We start from the raw sequence: 16624 nt of genomic DNA, 5'->3' as shown, positions 1-16624 counted from the left end.
TTCATTCTTTGGAACTATGGTTGGTGTCATTGAAGGCTGATAACTGGGACTAAGCTACTACTTGGGAAGGGCTATCATGTTGAAATATTATCTAGATATATAGACCTTTTAAAAATACCAAACTAGAGTTTGCCACCTTGAGTGTCCCTGATTAGTGAAAATTCTGGCCTGGGCCCATGGACTAATAGGACTGTTTTAAATATGTTTTAGGAGCATGTACAATATTGCTCTCTATAGTAATAATTTCTTGCACTTTTCACTTTCTATTTCAGGCTATATGTGTGGCTGCACAACAAATTTGACCTCAACTTTGACCCTTGAAGCAAAACTAAATGGGACCACTGATGTGGAAACAAAGTGCTACAAGATATTGCTAAAGATAACAAATTTAAGCCTGAGGTGGTAAGGAAATAAACTCCCTAACCAGGTGCCAGTTTGTTTGATTTTGTCTAGATATGGGCTTACACTTGCGCGTATGTGTGCACACACACACACACACACACACACACACACACACACACACACACACACACACACACACACACACACACACACACACACACACACACACACACACACACACACACACACACACACACACACACACACACACACACACACACACACTTGATTGATTGATTGATTGAATACTTTATTAACAGTTTGCAAAGACAGGGGTAGCGACTGCGGTGTGTCATACACTTGTCCCTGTCAATGAGCAGAGAGTGGGTCTTGCAGTTGATGTCCTTCTCCAGGGCCATGCGCGACTCCTCCAGGTAGGACAGCGAGCCTCTGGCCTCACTCAGCTGCTGCCGCAGGGACGCCAGGGTGGCATCAATCTCTGCCACCTCCCTCACCAGACTGCAGAGAGGACACAGAGAGAGACCCGATAAGAAGCCACTGCGTGGCTCCGGTCCAACAGGTGAGAGAGTGGAGTCAGGAAAATGGACTCCGATGACTAATCAAGTAAGTTGGATATTAATACATTAAGCAAAAACAATGTTAGGCAGCTTTTGCTTCATTGTAGATCGGAAAGTAGAAAGAGAGGAAACTGAGGACAGAGAAGGGGAACACAACACAACACAACACAGGTCTTCAGTAAAAACTGGATATAAAACTCCATATTTCTCCTTCCAAATAACTAAACAACTGATTCTAAACAACATCAGATCAATTATTGGAGCAGAATATTGTATTGATACAACAAGGCTCATACATTTATATGGCCTTTGATATCAATCATTATTTGGAAACAAGGGAAAGGAGCAGGAATGGACCTTGGTCCATGTCTGTTTATTATCCAACTATACACAGTCAAATCCTCATTGTTAATTTACCCATTTGTAACTGATTGTACAAATTCGTATTAACACCAACATATACATACATATATGGACAACACATTTTTACTCAAATCAAATATAATCAAATAAGATCATCATAAGCCTGTGCTGTACACTACTGTATGGAGTGCAATTCCAGCCACACGTAAGGATTTGTCCTATCATGCTGGTCCCTTTTATTACCAGACCGGTGCCCGGCACCGGCCTACTCGGGAACGATACAAGTCAGGAACAATGCAAGTTGGGAATTCATGCCCCACCTAGTTATGCAATACAGTTGTCAGAGTACCTGTAGTACCGTCAGTGTCCCTTTTAGGCCCATATATGGAGATCTCTGTATCTGTATGTCTGTCTGTCTGTGTCCCTGTTATATCCCATAATGGAGATCCCTGATGTCATCATTATATGCCCATATGTGAGACCCGTTGTACCCATCTGTCTGTCTGTGTCCGTTCTATGCCCATATATGGAGATCTCTGTATCTGTCTGTCTGATTTGTGTTAGCTGCAGATGTGACTTATAGTCATTGGAATGACTTTTGAGGGCAGCATTCGCGAGAACCAATGAAATTGAATGCTGCCCTCAGAAGTTTTTTTTCTTTTCTCATAGCAAAACTGGAAACCATGTCCTTTCTGCACATATTAATATGCTATGCTGCTCTAAGCTAATATTTGTCCTGTAAATGATGAGTGTAGGTCAAGAGTTTATATTTATGCAACACATGCTTATAATGATGACACGTTGGCTCTGTTTGTTTCCAAACATTACTCCGCCCTGATGTTGCCCCTCCTTCCATTTGAGCTGTATGGTCAATTGAGCTTCCTCCATACGAATACTGTAAGTCTTTTCATCTCTCTGTCTGTAAGTTATTCTCAAACAGGAAGCAGCAGGACTATCCCAAACTATCTTCAGAAGGTAATGTGTAATCTTAATTATATTTGAGCCTTTGTTGGCTGGGATTAAATGGGGGCAGACAAGGCTGAGAAAAGGGACGATAAGGCAAGAAAAACACAAAAGTATGGGGAAATATCTAGGAAATCATTTAAATAATTTCACCACCTTTAACACCTGGTTGTGGTAGTGAACCTCTAATCAGTACTAATTATACTAAAATGTTTGAATACATTTGCAAATAGAGCAGTAAATATTATACAGTAGTTCAGTATCCAATAACTTTACTCAAACGTTTTACACAGGCTTTATTTACTTAAAGGAAAAAGAACAGGCGTGTAGATTGACAATGAGTTGAATGACCACTCAACTCGGCAAACAGTTCTGCTGTGAGAACAAGTGAGTTTGTGTTTGTGCAAACGTGTGTGAGTCTTTGTGTGTGTGTGTGTGTTTGCGTAGGACTATAGTGGAGCAGATTCTTCTCCCTCACAGTTTGCATGCATAGGACCGGGAGCCAGGCCCAGCCCTCAGGATGTTCTCTGCTAAAAAAAAATCACTATGATTTCCTGTTAGCATATACCTTGGGCCATCACAAGTTCATACTGACCACCCCCAACTCGGGGCCGTTTGGTCTCAGGGGCCCCAAAACCCCTTTTTTGGGCCGAAATTATGTTAATGGCTATATTAATTTACTAAAATTACATAAATTGTCTTTCACATATTAAATTCGGCATGGAGTATCCTGACACATAGGGGTAAGTAGCAAAATAGGATTCTAGTGCTTGCTACCATTGTATTTTTAGATATGACCTACAACATCCCCAGAAACGCAAAAGAAAATACTGTCCGCTTGACAAACAAAGATGATTATTTTCCAGCACTTTATGGTGCATATCACTGCCTCAATTGTATATAGAAAACTTCCCATGTCCCTAAGCTTCAATTTGAGCCCAAGATGACCTTTGTATCTTGACAATTACTATAGGGATTTAAATGATTCCAAGAAAAAATTGGTCCAAAGTGTGTATTTATTTCTCAATGTTTTATTACCCCTATGAGACCTGCGGGATTGCTGGCTGGAACGCCGGCGAGACTGTCTTTCGGAGACTGTGGCACGCTCAAATTTAGACCTGGCCCAAAGATAGAGATACAATTTGATTTTAGACAACCTCAGGTTTCCAATGAGACCAAACGGCCCCGAGTTGGGGGTGGTCAGTATGAACTTGTGATGGCCCAAGGTATATGCTAACAGGAAATCATAGTGATTTTTTTTTAGCAGAGAACATCCTGAGGGCTGGGCCTGGAGTATCGGTGTGTTACTGCAAACCTCTCACCCTTTATTACTGGCCCTTCTTCTGAACATTTAGTTTGCGTTTATTTCCCATCAACGTATGTGGGTGGATACTACCTTGCAAGCTACACACACATACAGTACAGTGCTGTGTTTCATTTCCTCGTACCAACACACCAGTTTTTTGTTGCTTTTTTGCTTGACTTGATGAACTTGATTTGAACATATCTAGTCAGGCAATTTACCATTCCACTTACATTGTGTTTGATGATGAGGTTATAGATTAGGCAAAAGGTGAGACAAATGATCCCTAGGCCAGCAGGAGAGTGTGTGTGATAGGAAGCGGCTCACTACACAAGCAAAAATCAGCCAACACGTCCTCAAGCTAACACCTGTCAGTTACCTGAAATCCTCCACCCCTCTTTATGACAACTTCCAGTAACGACTTCTAGTGTTAAGCTGAGACTGTCAAAAGTGCCATGTCACCAAACCTACAAGCTGAACACACATTCCTCAAAACTCAGTTAGCATAACCAAACAGTGCTCAAGTAGCATTGTGAACATTCCAAGGTTATTCAGAATAATTCAGAATTTACAAACATGGCTAATAAAAGTATTTGAGAGCAGGAACAACTGGGATGCGTATGTAAAATCCAGGTAAACAAAAAACTGGACAAATTGTGTCTGATCCTGTTCATTTTCTCTTTAAAGAATGCATAAAACTGCCCTCTGCAAGCTGCTATAAGGCCACTGAAGAAGAACATTTACAAAAAGGTTTTCAAACCAAATGCAATAAGTTTGCTAAATTCGCGACAACACTGTACAACACCCGATAATGTTGTCTGTACTGTGCAAGTTGTGTTTTACTTTTATTTATCGTGATCTACAGTATGGTGATGTGTTTTAACCAAACTTTGAAGCCAAAGGAAGATTGACACATTTTGGACAATAAAGATGATCTCTTATCATGGCTTGTTGTGATACCTGATGAATAGCCATTGTTATGATTTTATTTTTTTATTATGTTTTTTATGACCTTTGGAAGGGAACTGGCATTTTGGCTGTACTCTTTATCTCTCTCACTGTTTGTAGTCTTTACCTTCTCTCTGTCCTCCATCCTCAGACTGACCTGCAGAATGGAAAAGGGTAATATCGCGGCACCTCCCTACCCTGGACCCCCTCTGAACCTCAGTGAAGCTGTCTATCCTCCCCAGCCGATGTACCCAACAGGTGACAGACCACAGATCTGCATGAGAGAGACCTTTTCTTTTCTTTTCTCTTTTATGCCTACAACGGTGGAAATCCACAGCCGGAGGCATTATGTTTTCAGGTTGTTCTTCCGTCCCAATGCCATGAACGCAATATCTCAGGAATGCCTTATGGGAATTTAATGACATTAGGCATAAATGTCCACTGGGACTTAAGGATTAACTGAATAGAAGCATGCGGTCAAAAGTCAAAGATCAAGGTCACTGTGACCTCACAAACTGCATTCATTAAATTCTTTCAAAGTCTTCACTACACACTGTATAGTATTATGAGGCTGGACAGACAGTCAACTGGTTGGCGGAGGTGCACAATTGCGATGCAGTATCTCTAGTTTATCTCTGTACTATTTGTGTGGCTTTCAGGTGGGCTTTCACTTTAAAAACAAAACGCACTCTGCATTAAAACCTTATTCATTCAAAGATCACATACTGTAGCTTTACTACTGTAAATTTGTCCTGCCATTGTATAATAATAATAATAATAATAATACAAATTATATATATCTTTCTTGGTTAAATTGTTGTCTCCTCAGTTCCACAGCCTGGACCTTATGGGGCAACACAATATCCTGTACAACCTGGTGAGCACATAAACCCTACCCCTCAACACCCTTCACCACCCACTCCACTGTTCAGTCAAATGTATGAACAGCCACACAATCCAAGTTTCACCTGTCTCCACCCAAACCACTTGCTTAGCAGGAAAATCAAGGTGATCTCATTCACTTCACATTCTCCCTATCTCTCCTTTGAATGTATCTTTGTATTCTATTCTCTCTGCACAAGTTTAAAAAAAAGGTTGTGACTTGTACTATATAGAATACTATGTCACATCAGGATTTCACATCACTGGAGAGTGTCAACAGCCTAAGTAGAGAAGTGTTAAAATCATGAGTAAAGTTATGTCTGTCTGAATCCAGCTGGTGCTTTGATATTGAGTGATGTACGGTAGATAGTGGTGGACATAGTACTCAACCCCAGTACTTGAGTCAAAGTATAGATACTCCTGGTCAAATATTACTCGACTACAGTTGCTCTGTCAAATTTGTACTTGAGTTAAAATACTGAAGTACTTTCTTTAAAAAATACTTACATATTCAAAAGTACGGTACATGCTTTAAAAAATGATTAAGAATACAAAAGTACAAATTACAAAGTATATTTTCATTTTAATATAATTCATTTGCTGTATAAAAATGTTGACATCTGATTTTCTCTGAATATTGATTTTCTTACATGTTTATTTGTATATTTGTTTTATTATCTGTTCTGTTAAAAGTAAAAACTCAAATAAAGTTTTTATCATAAAAAAAGATTTTTTTTTTGACATCCGCCCAAATTAAAAGATTTTCCAGAAGTATAAAAGAAATATAAATAAAAGAGCCTATCTACAAGCTCACAACGTGTCACGTCGTGATGCGTTGTGAGGTTGTAGATCGGCTATTTTCACTATTTTAGAAATAGGGCTTAAGTGGTTAATTCATAATGTACTTTTACACTCCCTAGAAAAGTGTTTGTCTTTGAAATGTTGTGGAGTGAAAGTCTTTAAGTATCCAAAATGCAGTACTCAAGTAAATGTACTTTGTTACTGTTCACCACTGATGGTAGAGTAGTAACTAAATTGACATTGTCCCTACAGCCCCTGTAGTTACACAGGTGGTGGTGATACAGCCACAGCTGCATGATGTTCCCGGACAGATGAAATGTCCCCACTGCCAGGCCAGTGTCGTCACCAGGACCTCCAACAAAAATGGTCTGCTCACCTGGTTGATCTGTGGCGGACTTGGAATCATTGGGTGAGTCGGGTCCCCTCACACTCACACAAAGGCATTCCTCAGGCACACGCTCAGGCACACACACACACACACACACACACACACACACACACACACACACACACACACACACACACACACACACACACACACACACACACACACACACACACACACACACACACACACACACACACACACACACACACACACACACACACACACACAGCTTAGTCTACTAGCTTTTTTTTGGCTACCTAACCTTGTCTTCCGCCTTTCTTAAATCCAAAACAAACAATGCTCTTTTTGTTTATTTTAGATGCTGGCCTTGCTGTTTAATTCCATTCTGTGTTGACTCTTGCAAGGATGTGGAACATAGCTGTCCTGAATGCAACAACGTTATATATGTCTATAAACGGATGTGAAGCAGGAGAGAAGCCCGGCTGAAAAACTATCCTCACTCAAGTGGTTCCCAATTTGGGGGGTGTCTGTAAGCACACCCTTGGAGGTGTGTCAAAGATCGCAGGGATCATGTCTATAAGGATGTTGTCCAAAATCACAAAATTATAACTTGCTTTAATCCACTGTCTGCATGTATATTCTCAATATGATATCAGACAAACTTATCATACAAGACTTTCTTTTCTTTTTTTTTTAAGTTTCAAAAATAGTGAAACTAGCAGGTCTATAAGTTCACAATGCGCCACAATGCTATTCGTCACAAAACACAAGTGCGCACGCATGTTTAAACAGCTTTAAAATATCCATGATAAATACACCCGCTCCATACAAGTAAATCCATTATTGGCTAATCAGTAGTATCTGCAGTTGAATTGAGCAGCTTATGTACAGTGAGTGTGCACCTGTCCTGATCGGGTACTTTCCAGGAGGCAATGTTAAAAGGAAGAATTAGAAGTTTGTGCACACGCACACGTACACACATTTTACATCCATTATTATTATTATTATGTTGTTATATGCCTATTGTATTGTTTTGTGCACATCTTGAAGAATATGTCTTTCGCTGCTTTTATGTTGTATGAGTGAGAGACAAATAAACCCCTCTTGATACTCTATTCATGCATACACACACATAATGCCCCACCCATCCATCGACACATACACACTGACACACAAGCATGGACGTGCGCGCACACACACACACACACACACACACACACACACACACACACACACACACACACACACACACACACACACACACACACACACATACACACTGATGATGTAAGTGGTTTATGGTTTGTTAGTTTTGTAACTAGGTGGCACTCCTAACTGCTATTCAAACCAACATCCTCAAACAAGAGAATGATTAACCAAACAACAGAACAGTTTTGCACTTGTGGTCTCAGTAATATTACTGTAGGCCATTAATACTTCCTGTAAAAAAAATACTTAGTTATTTATTCATTTCTTTTGTTCAATGAATGATGGCATTGCAAACAATCTGCTCAATGTCAAGGCTGGGCCTGTCTGTCTAGATCTCTCGAAAATGAAAAAAAAAAAATTTTTTAGTTGCGTTGGTACAGTACACACGTGCGTACACACGCAAACGCAAGCACGCGCACACACACACACACACACACACACACACACACAAAAAAGCAGCTGTATGGGTAGCAGGATGGAATTGCACAGTAATTATGTCAGGAGTGGAGGAAGTTGTTCACTGATTATGTCCGTACCTCTACGGTACTGTATGTAGCCTACTTGTTATATAAATGTACAGTGTAAAGCATTCAAAAGCAGCTATATTTACAATCCTCTAAAAGCCTTTCTACTTTTAACTGTGAAATTAAATGTATATTGATCAAATAAGTATCCTATGTGTTTGTTTATACAGAGCTTGGGTGAGTTTACTGTGAGCTGGAGTGTTGGGTAACATGGTGGATTACACTGACATCTGAAGAGGAATACTTTAAATTGGTGATTAGGCAGTCCCCACACCGGTTGGTCATTGTAACTGACCGACGTCTCACGTCAATATGAAGCACAAGTTCCTGGTTCCCCTCGTAGCCATGTGCCACAAAAAGAACGTATTTCCAACTGATGAAGGATAACGTGCGGCCGGTTGAAATGATTTATCAATCATGTCGACCCATTTTTTACTTTTTTGTACAGCCAAAAGGCAGTGTATTCATATTTTGAACAACAAACATAATGAATACATATGGCCTAATGCTGAACATTGTGTAACTTACTCATTTCCCTCCCTCTCAGATTTAAAGAACAAGGGCGGGGGGAGCCCTCTATCCTTTTAGTAAAGCAACTGCTCACATTAAAATGTTATCAGCGTGTTTGCAATGCCATCCTTCATTAAACAAAAGAAACATGATTTCTTCCTGAATTTAGTTTTTACTTAATTTGAAATTAAAGTAACATGTATCGAGTAAGGTGAACTAGATGTTCATGATGTTAATTTAGCCTAAACAAACTGTTACTGATCTAATGAAATCGCTGTGAGGACCTCCACAGTATTAATATTACTTACAGTTGCAGCTTGGCAGGAAAGAACAGACATCGCCTGGGATTTTAGAGATTGTAATATCGTGATATGGAATATTTATCATAATGTCGATATCGATATATTTGGTCAAAGATATTGTGATATTTGATTTCCATATCGCCCAGCCCTAGTATCCGTATAATCACAGTTGCCATCACCACAATGAAAATAGGGAGGTAAAAAACATCATGGCTTTGACTATCTCGATGTACAGGATTTGGGTCTTTTTATGGCTTGTCAAAGCAGTGAAAACTGATGCCCCGTCTTCATTTTTCATAAGATGGTGGTTGTTCTATTAGGCCCCTACAATACAATACTTAAACATAGTTTTGTGCTATGTTGGATTTGGCTACGCCCCCAAATAGCTGTTTGTGTCTCTCAAAGAATATAATATTATACAAAAAGAACTGATATATTATTCGTTATTGTGAAAAGCACAAATCAAGTTTGGCTATAAGCAGAGAGCTGGGCTGCCTCCCTCTACCTACAGACTAGTTTGGTTGCTCTTGGGCCTGGGCTGCTGTCAGGCAGCAACAACAAATCACTGAGGCTGATCTGAGTGCCAGTATATTCCAAAAACCAGGCAACAAAGAGGTGTGCATAGATCACCACATGACTGTGTTTCAACCTGCATTTGCTTTGGCAATTTTAGCACCTTCTGGTGGACAACAATGTGCTTACAATAGTTTTGCACTTATGATAGCAGACATGTGGTTTATTTTCCTCACATCTGATCAAAGTTGGGCACCTTTGCATCAAACTATTGTGACACTGCATTCCTTTTAATCCTGCCACCTCCTTCATTAATCACTCATGTACTGTACATAATTATCCGTTTTGACTCTCAAGTCTTTTTCCATTGTTCCATCGGCATACCTTAGACTTTCTCATCAACATAGACTATACAGTACCTGTTCACCTTAATGGAAACCACAACTTGAGTTGACAAAAAAAAACTAGCTTAGCTGGTAGAATTTATTTTCCCAATTAAATTTAAAACCCAATTCTTGAAATCCCAAACATGCACTTGGACCATGCCACATTTAATGCCTGTCTCAGGACTGCCACCTGCCAGTATACAGTGGATAACTTCCCAGTCTCCAGGTTTTCTAAATGACAGCTAACCACTTTAACCCTGACATCCCAATTTTGGGCATATCATTATAGGCTAAAAATAAGAGAAAATTGCTGATCTACAAGTGCTCATTTTAAAATGTGTGCACAGTGGAATAGACACTATGGCACACCAGGAGTCCATTAGTACATAGAGTATTAGAATACATTTAGGGCTAGGCCTATGGGAAACTGGTAATATCACTGATTACTTGTTTTGCATGTCCGTGGCAAAAATAAAATATTGATGGAAATGTCCACCACCACAAGCTTGCATGGTGATGACCCCTGGCCCATAGGTTGAAACTGCCTGTAGTTTTCGCAGTCAGCACCAGATGGAAACAACAGGCAGGGACAACGGTAGGCCTCTGCCACTGTGTCGACCTGACCTGACCCTACGATTACTGTGAAGGACATTATCTCACTGGGTCTCCTTGGTAGAATGAAGAGGGTTCAGATAGGGTGGTGTCAAACAAAGAGCCACACACACACACACACACACACACACACACACACACACACACACACACACACACACACACACACACACACACACACACACACACACACACACACACACACACACACACACACACACACACACACACACACACACACACACACACACACACACACACACACACCTCTCATATGGGAGAAAGTCACTACATCCTGTGGCAGAAGAACTGTTCGCCAGCAGGAGAAGATTGGTTGCACTGGTGGCAGAATACAGGACAGAATTTGGATAATTCAATGTTTGCAGAGACTTGGGGTAGAGGACAAGACAGAACCAAGCTTATGAGATTATGACATGGCCCATACTTAACCTGGTCCCGTTGGACCGTGACCATAGCAACCATGGGATTACCTAGATTAGGATTGATGTCATTATGAGTCAGTTGGCATTGCACTCCGCCTCTGCCCTCTCTCTCCCCCCCTCTCTCTCTCTAACGAGTGTGTACTGTGTGTAAGTGTTGACTTACATTTTCTAGAATTGCATTATTATCTGTAAGTGAGATTGGCATTGGTCTGCTAACATAGTCACTAGTACCCATTTGCTTCAGCATAAAGTCGATGGTGTAATTCAGTGCCAATGCACTGAAATCATGTTTCTTTTGTTCAATGAATGATGGCATTGCAAACAATCTGCTCAACGTCAAGGCTGGGCCTGTCTGTCTAGATCTCTAGAAAATTTAAAAAAAAAAATTTGTTGCGTTGGTACAGTACACACGTGCGTACACACGCAAGCACATGCAAGCACACACACACACGCGCGTAGGCTACAGCATGTATGCATGCATGCACATTGCACACCTACGTGCATACAAACAAACAGACCAACACGTGCACATGCAAAGATATACTGTAGTGGGCTTGTCTGGGTGGGTGCAGAGTACCCCTGTTTAAAGAGAGGCAGGGCTGAGTCATGTCTTTCAGAGTGTTATGCAACATCTTTTTTTGACAGCACATCGGCCACGTGGGCACAGCGCTTGCCTGAAGTGTTTAAAATGACCATCTGCTCCTCCCTCCTCCACTTCCCGCTCCCTCACCCCATCTTCACCCTGAGATGCTCTCACTGTACTTCTGTGCATTCGGCATGGCCAAAGATTTCAGAACCTGTGTTTTGTTGTGTGAGGTGAAGAGGTGCCTGATTGCTATGAAGGAGAAGATAATGTTCTCTGGGGACAGAAGATAGAATGACAAGATGAGGAACTGACTGACTGACGCTCATCTACACTCATCTACTTATTACCTGGATTTCTTCCCCCTGCTAAGGCGGGGGGCAGCAGCAATTCATGGAGACGGTGTGTGGGCGGGCAGAGGTGAAGCTTGGATTTGCATCTATTTTGACTCCCCCACAAATTCAGCATGATAACGGACGGGAGGTGGGAGGGGGGAGTAAGAGGCACATAGACAGGAATGAAGACAGAGAGAGAGTAAGACAGTTCAGAGAGAAAGACAGATAGAGAGAGAGAGAGGCAGAGAGGATATATTTAGCTGTGTGGGTGTGTGAAGACACCCAGCATGCATCGTGTGGTCTTTTGGTGTGACAGGACACTGCAGCATCACAAAATGTTATCTGCTTGCATGATCGTGTGCGCTGTTAAGTGCTTTAAAACAAGCAGTGACTTTTGCTGAAGAAAAGACCATTTTGCCCATTTGGAATGTAATGGAAACGCTTTTCTCTACTGGTTTACAATCGCAACATATTTTCTCTAGCTGGGGTGAATAATGTGGAGAAAAATAATGGTGCTTCTTCAGAGTTCGTAATACAACAGCAAGAATCCACTAATGGTGAGTCTAAAATATTTTTGGCATGCTTCAAAGTCAGTGTGTGTGTGTGTGTGTGTGTGTGTGTGTGTGTGTGTGTGTGTGTGTGTGTGTGTGTGTGTGTGTGTGTGTGTGTGTGTGTGTGTGTGTGTGTGTGTGTGTGTGTGTGTGTGTGTGTGTGTGTGTGTGTGTGTGGTTGTTTCAGGCAGTGTAACTTGCCTCATGAAAGCCCAGTGTGCAATGTAGCCAGCCCACGCTATTTCTCGTTCCCATGGAAACCATAGGAACGAGCCTGTGTGTTGTGTGCTCCTAGGCTGTGTGGGTATGTTTGTGTGCGTCTTTGTGTTGTATGTCTATTGTATTTATGTAGTAAGGTAACTGATTGATCATTGTGCGCTCCTGCTACGATCTACTGTATATGGTCTCCAAATTCCACCCAATAATGCCCTTGCCCTCTGTGTCTCTTTCTGTGTCTCTCTCCCCCCCTCTCTCTCTCTCTCAGATGGAAGTCAGCCATATCATCCTCTGCCTCCTCTCTGTGATCGGCTGCAGCATGTCCCAGATGTCACCCACCTCCCCTACCCCGCGGGGGTGTGGTGTGGAAGTGGACCCTCTATACCGGGTGCTCTGTGACCTGGAGTCTGTGTGGGGTGTAGTTCTGGAGGCGGTGGCCTGCGGTGGAGCCCTAAGCTCCCTGGTCCTCACCCTGGTCCTCCTGGTCAAGCTGCGCTCTATCTGTGATCCCGACAGGCGCTGTGGCCTGGGTCCCTTGCTCCTACTCCTCGCCACTCTCGTGGGGCTCTTCTCTCTCTCTCTGGCCTTCCTGGTGGGGAAAAGCCATGCTCTCTGTGTTGTCCGCAGGGCCCTCTGGGGTCCCCTTTTTGCCCTATGTTTCTCCAGCTTGTTGGCCCAGGGCGTGAGGTTACGGAGGCTGGTGGCGGGCAAGGCGAGCCCGGACGGCGGCACCCTGGCTGGGCTTAGCGTGGCTCTGGCCCTGGTTCAGGGGATCATCTCTGCTGAGTGGGTATTGCTGACTGTGGTCAGGGAGGGTCACCCAGCATGTGAATATCCTCCGCTGGACTTTGCCCTGACATGCGGCTACACCCTGGGCCTGCTGCTGATAGGAATGGGGCTGTCCTTGGCTGTGGTGCTATGTGGAGGAGAGTTGGAGGCAGTGAGAGGAGGTTCAAGGGAGGAGGATGGGGATAGAGGGAACGACAAAAGAAAGTGGCGGTGCAACGGTGTCTGGCTTTTCCTGTCCTGTTTGGCGTCTGCCTTGTTGTGGGTCGCCTGGCTGGGGTTCTATCTGTACGGCAGTCAGGCTCCAAGAATGAAGGGGAAGGGGGAGCGGTTTGGGGCCGGGGGAAGGAAGGGCTCCAAGGCATGGGATGAGCCTGCATTGGCTGTGGCACTGGTCACACAAGGCTGGATTCTATTGCTCTTCCATGCCATCCCCGAAGCCCATTTCTGTTTGAGGAAACGTCTGCTGCCCCCTCCACTGGATTATTTTGACACAAGTCCATCCCCTGCACCTCCACCGTTTAGAGAAGAACCATCCACCCTTTGCCGACCATTTGCTGAGACCAGACCATTTGCTGAGACCAGACCATTTGCTGAGGCCAAAGCCATGACCTCTGTGGAAGAACGTAGTGCAAGTAAGTTATGCGTGACTGTGAACACATGCATGTTTGTGTGTGTGTGTGTGTGTGTGTGTGTGTGTGTGTGTGTGTGTGTGTGTGTGTGTGTGTGTGTGTGTGTGTGTGTGTGTGTGTGTGTGTGTGTGTGTGTGTGTGTGTGTGTGTGTGTGTGTGTGTGTGTGTGTGTGAGATACATGGAGATGAAAAGACCCTCAAAATTAACCAACCATGTAAACCCTGTAAGCCTGCAATCACAGAACTCGGGGCCAAAAGTGCCTGTTTGTTTGTCTGTCTGTCTTCCAAGAATGACATAAATACATGGTTTTTATCCTTTTATCCTGCTTAGCTCTGCAAGGTGGAACATCTAGCAGCCATGGGAGTCTCCGTCCTGGCATCCCCTTTCGAGGTCGTGTCTATCAACCCACTGAGATGGCCCTGGTTATGAATGGTGGAACAGTAAGTATGACAGATGGACAGATTTCCTCTCTCCCAGACACAGACAGACAGACACACACACACACACACACACACACACACACACACACACACACACACACACACACACACACACACACACACACACACACACACACACACACACACACACACACACACACACACACACACACACACACACACACACACAATGACCACGCAGCACGCCACGCACCCCAAATAAGTGATTTTTCAAATCATGTTCAACTTTAACAATGTATGGGCTGATTATTTCGAACTAATTGTTCTCTTGCAGATGCCTACTGCCCCAATAAACTACACTGGAAGACAGCTGTGGTGAGAGTACAATCTTGAATAATGGCATTGAAGACATCAGAATACCTCAGAAACGGCTTCTGTGGTGGTAGCGGAATTTCATCACCACTTCAGAAGAAGACAGCATTAAAGAAGTCACTTTGAATGGGCTCTTGGATTTGACAGGAGCCTAAGCTGTCTCCTGACACATTGATGGCGCAACTATTTCTCTTAACTTGTGTATTTCTGTCTTGAAGTATTTGCGAACGTACCTTTGCAAAGCTGTTTAGTGCCTCTATGTTAGCTAACTGGACAACTGTAAGGCTCCTTAAGACCAATGCAGGCTCTCTAATCCACTGCTACTAGCTGTTGATCATAAATCATCTCTGCACTCGTTTAGTGAATAAGTTATCATCAGTGCTGTAGTAATTATTGCTTCTGTTTTCGTAGAGCTTTAAGACAAGATGCAGAAAAGACCTGTGGGACAGTATGTATTATTATGTAAATTACCTCCACGCACCCACAAACCTCTCCAGCCCCTTCCACCACATGCAGGAAAAACACCAAGGCTGCATCTCATTTGGTTAAATTAACGCAGAATTTTACAGTGTACACTGAGATATAATCTAAGTGCAAATGGATATAAGCCATGATATACCTGACAATCATAATCTGTCATGGGTAGTATAGGGGAATGTTGGGGGCTTAAGACAGCAACTACAGCTTTTGATACAAATGGAGATGGACAATTTGGGGGGGAAAAAGTATAGGCTAGTAATAGCTTTTTTAATAATACTGCTATATCTGTACTGTAGTAAAGGGTTTACACTTTGTGATTTTGCACTTTATCAACACAGTTCAACTATGGGCATTCTAACATTTTTTAGATGTGAATGCATGTAAAAAGCTCAAGAAATGATTGTATCTTCAATATTTTATAAGGTTTTGGTATACATACTGTACACATGGAGAATAATACCAGTGCTATTAAATGATTTAATTAACTCTATCATATTGACCAAGAATACTACTATTTATAGCATATAGTTAATTAATTCAGTATTACAATACTTTGCATTCCACTGTTAACTGGATCTCTTTTGGTGTGAAACACCCTCTCTAATAGCTATTGTGTCAATCGGAAACAATCATCCAGCACTTTATAGTTTGCAAAAGGTGAAATTTGATGCACAACTAAATGTGTGCTAATATCATAATTTTCCACCATATTAGAGGTAAGATTCTATGTAAATAAGCCCAATGTGGAAACGCAGTATTGTCCTTTGGGAAGCCTTTATGAAAGTGTTTAACAACAGGGACTTTTCACTCCTTATTATTATACTGTATGAATGTCTGTAACGTGACTTGCAAAAAGTGTCTAGTGTATCAAAGCACTTTTTTCTTTACTCTTAAATGTTTCTGTTCTTGTTCTTCAATTGACACTCATGCCATGATAGCCTATTAATTCTGGTTGTCCTGAATCCACACACGCCTGTAATTTGATGTTGCACAGACATAAGCTTACTTATATACAGTTTATGTGGCTCCCCTGACAAGGGCTACGATGTTGTTTGTAATTTCTCAAGCAATAGAAAATTAAATGGCTCTGATTAACAACATGTATGACTTTTAGATTTTTTTCTTTTTTTTTTTTTTTAATTTTCTGAATTATAGGCTGCCTAACCTTCTACGCTCTTTTGTGCTCTTACAAAAAAGAAAACTGCAATTCAGGACTTATCTTAACTAGGGCCATACCAG

At 42.1% G+C, this 16624-nt stretch overlaps 2 protein-coding genes across 3 annotated transcripts; both read left to right on the top strand.

Moving 5' to 3' along the window:
- Nucleotides 1-2160: 2160 nt before the first annotated feature.
- LOC308099823 (LITAF domain-containing protein-like) lies at nt 2161-7644 on the top strand. Of its 2 annotated transcripts, none has more exons than XM_080448635.1 (5): nt 2161-2258; nt 4649-4755; nt 5327-5374; nt 6433-6589; nt 6888-7644. In XM_080448635.1, exons 2-5 carry the CDS (start codon nt 4662-4664, stop codon nt 6991-6993), a joined length of 405 nt encoding a protein of 134 aa, XP_080304761.1. In that variant the 5' UTR covers nt 2161-2258; nt 4649-4661; the 3' UTR covers nt 6994-7644. The 2 variants fall into 2 exon arrangements, with proteins under 2 accessions (XP_080304761.1, XP_080304760.1); XM_080448634.1 differs by lacking the exon at nt 2161-2258 and adding an exon at nt 4465-4502.
- Nucleotides 7645-12981: 5337 nt separating this feature from the next.
- On the top strand, nt 12982-14912 carry gprc5bb (G protein-coupled receptor, class C, group 5, member Bb; the record flags this gene model as incomplete). Its single annotated transcript, XM_080442442.1, has 3 exons — nt 12982-14134; nt 14463-14572; nt 14868-14912. 3 exons carry the CDS (start codon nt 12982-12984, stop codon nt 14910-14912), a joined length of 1308 nt encoding a protein of 435 aa, XP_080298568.1.
- Between the last annotated feature and the right edge of the window lie 1712 nt (nt 14913-16624).

Source organism: Gymnoscopelus braueri (genome assembly GCF_963280865.1).
Source record: "Gymnoscopelus braueri genome assembly, chromosome: 2".
NCBI classification, from domain to species: Eukaryota; Metazoa; Chordata; class Actinopteri; order Myctophiformes; family Myctophidae; genus Gymnoscopelus; species Gymnoscopelus braueri.
The sequence above is the reverse complement of the archived record's forward strand: the minus strand, read 5'-3'. Positions and strand labels throughout refer to the sequence as shown.